General features: G+C 35.6%; 1 protein-coding gene across 1 annotated transcript; it reads left to right on the forward strand.

Moving 5' to 3' along the window:
• Positions 1-456: 456 nt before the first annotated feature.
• LOC145129974 (protein DETOXIFICATION 31-like) lies at positions 457-3,792 on the forward strand. Its single transcript, XM_079064849.1, has 8 exons — positions 457-960; positions 1,080-1,621; positions 2,247-2,333; positions 2,461-2,517; positions 2,715-2,953; positions 3,071-3,189; positions 3,326-3,412; positions 3,525-3,792. Exons 1-8 carry the CDS (start codon positions 694-696, stop codon positions 3,588-3,590), a joined length of 1,464 nt encoding a protein of 487 aa, XP_078920975.1. The 5' UTR covers positions 457-693; the 3' UTR covers positions 3,591-3,792.
• Positions 3,793-8,928: the final 5,136 nt, after the last annotated feature.

The following is an 8,928-nucleotide window of genomic DNA, read 5'->3' on the forward strand; positions in this document are numbered from 1 at the left end:
ATTTATTAAAAATAGCATATTTTTTGTTAAATTTCTAATGAACTTTTAAATAAATATTAAAATACTAAAAATCAAGGTTTTAAATGGTATGACGTATTTGCAAGTTTAAGCTTCAAACTCTTACAAGTTATGATGATGTTTTTCAAGATGCAACTTAAAACAATAATTTTTTATAATAATTTAAAGGATGCAATTTGGAATTCTTGTACAAGTTATTGGGTTTTAGTGTATAATAATTATAAATGTATTGTAAAATTTTAGAGTAATGTTTGATGGAGTTGACTGATAAATTTAATTATTGGATATATCTCAACGTGTATCACGAGATTTACTGATCTTCAAAGATTACTTAAAATAATATATAGTTTTATTTATTTATTTATTTTTAAATAATTTTCTTCTGATTACCATTGTAAATAAATAGGTGGGAAATGGATTCGATGGACTTTAATTAGTTGTAATGACAATGGATTTAATTGATTTGAGGGCGGATTCCATTCCACTATGTCATTTCTGTCTGCCCATCCTTCAACGTGTTTTCTGAGATTTATCGATTTCAAACTTTTTTACGTATTCACGAATTCCATTAAACAATTAATATTTTTCTTCTAAATAAATAGGTGGGATTTCCAGGTTATTTGGATCCTGCCATCCCTTCATTTATCTCACACTGACAGCGTGTTTGAAAATATAATGGAGAGCAATGAAGAATCACCGTTTCTCACCACAAACAACGTCAAAGATATCGCTCCGATTAAAGGAGTAAATGATTTCTTTATCCAATTTGGTATCGAGTCAATGAAGCTTTGGTACCTTGCAGCCCCTGCGATTTTCACTTCTGTCTGTCAGTATTCACTCGCCGCCGTCACTCAAACGTTCGCCGGTCATGTTGGAACTCTCGATCTCGCAGCTTTCTCTATAGAAAACTCAGTCATTGGGGATTTCTCTTTTGGGATCATGGTCAGTACTGTATAGTATAGTTTATCGTACTTTGTTTCAGATGTTGTTTGACTGATAATGGATGATCGATCTACAAGTTTCTGAAATTCGAAATCGAATACGATGTATGAAATTGACAGATGGGAATGGGGAGTGCACTGGAGACTTTGTGTGGGCAAGCATATGGAGCAGGGCAGTTGGATATGTTAGGAATATATATGCAGAGATCGTGGGTTATCCTCTTCGTTTCTGCTCTTTTCATGATGTTCTTCTACATCTTCGCGACTCCATTACTCCTCTTGATCGGACAAACCGAAGCTATATCTCATGCAGCAGGGAAGGTGGCGATATGGATGATTCCGCAGCTCTTCGCTTACGCTTTCAACTTTCCGATCGCCAAGTTTCTTCAGTCGCAGAGTAAGATAATGGTGATGGCTTACATATCGGCGGGAACGTTGATCGTTCATACGTTTTTTAGCTGGCTTTTCATGTTGAAATTGGGATGGGGATTAGCTGGCGGAGCTTTGGTGCTGAACCTGTCATGGTGGATGATGGTGATAGCTCAGATGATTTATATTCTGAGCGGGACCTGTGGTCGAGCATGGTCAGGGTTTAGCTGGGACGCCTTCAATGGTCTTTGGGGCTTCGTGAAGCTGTCTATGGCGTCGGCTGTCATGATGTGGTATGTAACTAACACGATTAATTACCATCATACCCCTTAACTAAAATAATAGTATTTTTTTTTCATGAACTAATCACATTCACACGTGATATGTGTTCTCTTTGACTTCAAATTAATAAAAAAAAATTGATATTTACCTTTTCAAAAGCTATTTGATAAACAAATAGCTGCTTGCTGACCTTATTTTTGATTTTAAATTCCAGTTTAAATTTACTTTTTCAAAAGCTATTCACTTGGTCTTGCATTTTTATGTTATTTAAAGTATTTATAATATGAAAAATTATCTTAATTTCTTGTTAATAAAACAAATTTTATCCCATTATGATGATGAGAACCAAATAGTTGAGGAGTTCATTTCACACATGAAGTCCACGGTTGGCACACCTAAAATATTGTCAGCGATTGACCTGCCACGTGAACAGCTGCGGTCTATCATTTTTTTTTTTGACAAATATAAGAAATGTATACAAGTAATTAAAATCATTATTGTGATCTGTCTTATTCTTAAGGTTAACCTTATGGAGACGTATTTTAAATATTTAATAGTTAAAAAAACAAATACTCGTGTGAATGTAAATAATTTGATTAAGTTGAAAATAACGTTTTTTATTATACTTTTGGCCAGTTTGGAAATATGGTATTTCATGGTATTGGTACTTTTTGCTGGATATCTAAAGAACGCTGAAATTGCAGTTGATTCACTCTCCATATGGTCAGTGTTAATTATTGCTTTATTATTATTATTATTATTATTATTATTATTATTATCAATATTTACTATATAATTGGTTGTATAATATTATTTCCGTTTATCAATTAACTTGTAACAAATGTTGCAGCACCAACATTCTTGGGTGGGTGGTAATGGTTGCATTTGGATTTAATGCAGCTATCAGGTTAGCTAGCTTTTAATAAATAACAACTTCCTTCAAATCCCACATATATATATATATATATATATATATATATATATATATATATATATATATATATATATATATATATATATATATATATATATATATATATATATATATATAATTAAAGTAAGAGAATTAATAAATAAAATCGGAAATTGAATATTCGGATACAGTGTAAGGGTGTCGAATGAATTAGGGGCAGCCCATCCAAGAGCAGCTAAATTTTCAGTGGTGGTTGTGGTGATTTCTGCATTTCTCATGGGTGTTTTAATGGCTGCCGTTCTTATCATATTTCGACATAAGTATTCAGCCATATTTGTTGAAAGTATTGAAGTTCAACAAGCCGTTTATGCTCTTACTTCATTGCTAGCAACTTGTATTGTCATCAACAATATTCAACCGGTGCTCTCCGGTATGTTAAAATCCAAAATGAATGTACTCTATTTATATTAATAATAAACTCTAACCGGCATTAAAAGAAGTTCAACATTAAATATATATATTTTTAATTCTTATTCCGAAAATGTAGGGGTGGCAATTGGTGCAGGGTGGCAAGCTGCGATTGCTTATATAAATATTAGTTGCTACTACATCTTTGGCATTCCTTTGGGTCTGCTTCTCGGATTTGTAGCCAACTGGGGTGTAAAGGTCCGTAGATTTTACTCCTCCACCCATGTATTATTACATATGTCAATTATCATGCAAGTGCTTTGTTTCATTTTCTTTCAACATATTCATTATTCAAATCAACCGAATTAAAAGTTGATATTTGTGAATATGGTAGGGTATATGGATAGGCATGATGACTGGAACTGTGATACAAACTTTAGTATTGGTTTGGATTTGCTATAGAACCAACTGGGACAAAGAGGTACTTTTCACCATATATATTAATTATAATCAAAATTTTAAATGTAATTTGTTTATTGGTTTTCTTTAAAAAAAAAAAACTTAATGGGGGGTTTTATTGATGTAAATTGCAGGCATCCATGGCAGAAAACAGAATTAAACAATGGTCAGGTCAAAAAATGGTGGAGGGAGAGAAATAAAATGTTTAATGTAGTTAAGGCCCAGTCAAAAATTAATAGGTCACAAGAGCAATTAAAAAGTTTAGTAAAGTTAGGGTTACTTCTTTTGTTTTATGTCAACTTTTGATTTGAGTTGAGTTGAATTGAGTTGTCTTGGTTTTGCTAAAAATTGCATTGTAACTTCACCCTTGTTTATAGTTAAAAAAGATGTATTCAAAACATATGTTTACTGTTGTGCAATTTACTTGCTTAAATTTCTCTAATTATTAGTTATCCGACAGATGGAACTTTTCAATGGGAATAACATTCCACATGGTGATGATGCTCCTTACTGATTAAACATAGAATCATCGTTGGGTTCCTTTGGTCTCAATTGTTGGTCCGAGGCATAAAATTCACTGATGGCTTTCCCACTAGAAACTTGGTAACAATCATGGAAAATAGATCTTTTTAGACTATATATCTTGAGGCTTGTGTCGATGATCAAGTTAGACTAGAGGAAGAGCATGAGAGAGTAAGCAAGTGTGAAACCTTTATCCAAGTATAGGGAAACGATATATAACTATGTAGGGTTTTAAAGGAGGAAGGTGCATAAAGGAAGGGGAGCAGACCACAAGATGTCGTATGTTGTCTATAAAATATATATGCAAAGTTCAAGATTGTCTATTCATGAAGAGTGGGTAGACCTAAACACATATAAAGACATAATTTTAAATCCAATTTAACTTATAAGCTGGAATATAACCCGACTATTTCCTAACAATAGCTTGTAGAGTTGTAGGTCATATGTTATTTTAAGCGTAAAAAGACAATGATTTAGATTAAAATTCTCTCGATATGCACTTTTTAGCACATAAGTTATACATGATTAAGAGCATATATTTTGATAATAAAAAACAAAATGACACCATATATGTAAAGCCCCGTTCTCATTAGTAATTTACGAAATGAGTTTAATAATTAATATGAACAATTAATAACCACGAATAAAATTCTTAGGAATTATACTTATGAATAGAACAAATAAAAAGAATTATATAAATTTTAAGAGGTTAAATAATAAATAAAAATGCATTAACAATTAAATAAATAAGATTAATAATAATTAATAATAAAAAGAGTAAAATCTGCGAATGATCTCTATGGTTTGGGCCTTTGCGGTAACCTTTGGTGTTGGTCTATAATTTTTTTTTTAACTCGGGCGGTCGTTATAGTTTTATTTTGTTATGTATTTGGTCCTTGATAAACATGAAATGACAATAATACCCTTATATATATTTTCTCTCTCTCTCTCTCTCTCTCTCTCTCTCTCTCTCTCTCTCCTCTTAAATCACAAGAACCCTAAATGGTGGAGCTTTCAGTCGCCATCCACCATCACTAGACAAACCACCGATCATCATTACCGGACCGTCGACCACCATCACCGGACCAATGCGGACGTCGCCTTGGCTTTTTCCAGTGTCCGTCTCCTTCCTCGTTCTTTTCCCATCACATGTAACACCAGTTTCAGGTATATATTTCTTTTATGTTCATAACAATTGGGTTTTCAAATATGGGATTTTAGGTGGCCACGACGTGGTGGTGAAGACACCACAACTTGGACTCACCCGATAAGAACGCGCCTTTCTTTTGGACTCCACCACGTGACAAGGTGTTGGCCACGACGTGGAGGTGACCAGAATGCAAAACCCTAATTTTTCGGGTTTAGAGCCTATTCAAGGGATGTGATGGCTAGGGTTTGCTCATCGTCAACCTCTATCACTCCCTCTTGACCTAGAACGAACCCTAGCCTCCCTTGTTGGTATCTTGAAACTTTTTATGATATTTTGTGGTGATTGACGAGGAAGAAGGTACTCATTGTCTAAATATTCAACAAGCGAGTCTCCTCACCACCTTCTTGCACACATTCCGAACCCTTGTAAGTCCTCAAGTTCGTACCTTTTGTGTGCTATCCTTTTAGATCTAGACTTTTAAGCATTTTTCTCCATGTTTAAGGCGGTTTGAGTGGATGTATTCCATAAAGTTGGAAACTTTATGGATCCTTATGGTCCCTTTGAAGTTATATAGAGTTTTGGTTCTATACATGGGGTTTTGACATAATTTTTACCATTTTTACCTAACTAGAGCTCAAAAGATGCATTGGACATGCATGTCCATCAAGCAAGGGTATTTGTGATGCTTATAGGTGTAAAGAAGCCTTCTGGAGCATATGAGTGTGTGGCTTAATAGATTAAAGGTTTAATCCATTAAGTTGTCCATGATAGTTCCCACGACATGACAACATGCTCACCACGACATGGTGGAGGATTTATTGCGACTGTTTTCTCGTGAGGCTGCCACGACGTGACATATGCTTGGCCATGATGTGGTAGCCATTTGAGTTGACCTTTTAACCAAGTTGACTTTTGGTTAACTTGAGGGGATTGCTTATTTATAAAATTGCCTGATAGTATTGTCTGATTTGTGATGCTTGGTATCCTAGAGGATTGCTTGTTTATGCTATATGAAACCGACATTATTGTTGCTATTTGCTAAGTGTATGCATCATGATTGTACATAATTTGGATTTTATAGCCTTATAATGCCTGAGTTAGCCTTACTTCATGTTCCTTGTTTTGTTGTGAGCTTGGGGTAGAATCAATTATTCGACTGTCTATCGAATCCAACATTATGTATGATCAGCATACACGAGACGACCGTAGTGGTAGTAAAGGTTTCATGAGATGAGAGCGGGGTTGATAGAATCCTAGAAGGAGTGAGGAGTTAGGGGTCACTCTTAGGAGTGTGTATGCATAGGGTGTATGCGTACCCCAATTGTATTGGCATAGTGGCCTTGGAGTTTCGTGGCAACTCTTGAGACAAATACGGGATGGTGTGGAAGGTAGTATGGGCCCATACTATTGGAAGCATAGGACCCGCATACATGGTGATGAGAGGTTCCGGTTCAAGTGTTGATGGTCCGAAGAGGCCAAGATTGAGTGATGATGAGATTCGAGATTTGATCACCACCCAGGTGACCTTGGAAGTTAGGGAGGCAATTCTAGAAGTGTTCGGGTCTGTCAAGACTACAATGATTGAGATGTTTGTTGAGTGCTAGACTGTCGTTACTGAGGCTGCCGTGCCACAGCTACTGCAACCATCGCTGTTGTAGGACTTCAGGGAGGAGGGTCGATGCATTACTGAGAGTTCAGTAACACGAAGCCCTCAAAGTTCGATTGGGTCGAGGACCCAATTGTTGCCATAAGGTGGATATATGATGTTGATGGGTGTTTCTGATGGGTTTGAGCCATAAGAACATTCCTATGTGCACATGCAAACCCTAATGCTTGGATCTAGGTTTCTTTATTGTAAATGCATTCGTCCAAGACTTTATAATAACCAAAACAGATCTAGAAGATTACCTCTTGTTGCTTGCTTGAATCTTCTTATCTTTGATGCTTAGAGTCACAAGTGTAACTCCTCTAATGGCTTACAAACACCAACTAGCAAGAGGGTAGTATATGAGAGAGGGAGGAGGCACACAAAATCAGCTCTAGGGTTCTTAGAGAAGCAGTCACCGATTTTTGTAGCCTAGGGGTTCTATTTATACTCTGAGCAGCTAGGGTTTCAGTCAAAACCCTAATGGACAACTTAAACCCTAAGCAGCCCATGGAACCTTCTGGAATACAGGCAATGGACGAAAATATGATGGGCTCTCATCATAATTTCGTTCACCCCTTAATCCATTAGGTTTCCCAGCCCAAAATACAACTATCAAACATTTGACAGTTTAAGTCCCCTTTATTCAATTAATCTCCTTTAGTCACCAAATTAATTCGTAATTAATCTATGATTAATATTAATCAAATAATATGATTTCTCCTTTAATATATTATTCTTATAATATATTAATAAACCATAATACCTTCTCTCTCTCCATAAATTACCCTGTCAAGTTGCTATGGTGAAGGCAACCCAAAAGGACCATGCACAACCGGGTCAAGTATTTACCAAATATAGTTACGGGCTTAGACACTAATCCAACAGTCTCCCACTTGGATAAGTCTAGTAACTATAATGTAAGTACAATCCGATTAGCAATCGTAGCTCTCAAAGACGCTGTCGAACTCTGATCTTATCAGCAACCTGTCCTTTAGATAAGGGATCATATATTCCTCCATTCTAGATATCGTATGAACTGAGACATGGATTTTAATCATACTCTCTGTTCACGTGTTGTTTCCCGATTTCCGGTTTATGACGACTGACAACAGACTACATTTGAACACATCAACTTAGTTCCGGCTTGGCCAAGCGCTTAGGGTGTCATCACTAAATCATCGAGGGGCCCACATATATCGCTTTTATCCCACTTTGGGTAAAAGGAACGGATAAACTTTGACTCAATGTTCGCTTGTACTCACTCACCGAATCACACACAACAATACGTTTTATAACACCAAGTTACTGGTGCGTTTACATATTATCAATGTGTAACCGACTCGCAAGATACAACTCACACATCTCGGTTTCAAGAATATAAGATATTACCGTCTCACCAATCACTCGTGATAAAATCCATGAAGCGATCCAAGTGAGCGTGGGTTTAACCCAATACTCTAATCTTATAGCAGCACTCATGAACTCTGTAGCAAACTTGTGCTATGTCTAAACGCTTTAGTCAATCTACAAACGGATTCATGACAGTCTTCTTTCATTCCTACTTCCAAAGAATGAGCGACTGTGGAGGGTTTGAATAATCTTATTATTCGGGAAGTCAAAACATGCAAAGTGAAACACAAGAATAATACTAATCCTATATGGCCCCAAACTTTTGAGTATAAATAAAAAACTTTTTATTTAATCACCATATTGATTACTCATTATTTGTTGTTTCGGGTAATCAACTTCTTACTTGAATTATAACAACAATTGTCCCATGCTCTTAGCATGCACACTATGTTTACCTATGGTCCTTACTTTGTGAAATAGTATAATTGAATAACATTTTCAATCACACTCATTTCACAATTCCCAATCCTTACCACAAGTGTGAGAATACCAAATTCTTGCCACTTATAGAATATGTTAGATTCTAACATTTTATGTCACGGTCCTTTAGTAATATGATAGCGCCCAAGTCACCAAGACTTTGCCAATGAAATTACAAAGTGCTCTATTGGAGATTGTTACAAGACAATTCCATAGTTATGAAGTTTCACATTCAAAGTACATTCCTTTGGACATCCTTCTTGCATAGAAGTTTCTAATCTAGACATAGATTCTTAGCGTCCAACTCCCAATAAGGAGACATTTCCATATTTGCCATATGACAACTCATTCTAAATAGAGTCTTATCTATTCATAATAATGTCAATAT

Source organism: Lactuca virosa, chromosome 1, assembly GCF_052849685.1.
Source record: "Lactuca virosa cultivar CGN04683 chromosome 1, Lactuca_virosa_CGN04683_v6, whole genome shotgun sequence".
Classification (NCBI taxonomy): domain Eukaryota; kingdom Viridiplantae; phylum Streptophyta; class Magnoliopsida; order Asterales; family Asteraceae; genus Lactuca; species Lactuca virosa.

Bases quoted from the DNA above. Each gene is read 5' to 3' on its own strand.
- LOC145129974 (XM_079064849.1), top strand. From the start codon at position 694: ATGGAGAGCAATGAAGAATCACCGTTTCTCACCACAAACAACGTCAAA. The intron at 2,954-3,070 runs GTATGTTAAAAT...CCGAAAATGTAG, and splicing joins TATTCAACCGGTGCTCTCCG to GGGTGGCAATTGGTGCAGGG. The intron at 3,413-3,524 runs GTACTTTTCACC...TGTAAATTGCAG, and splicing joins GAACCAACTGGGACAAAGAG to GCATCCATGGCAGAAAACAG.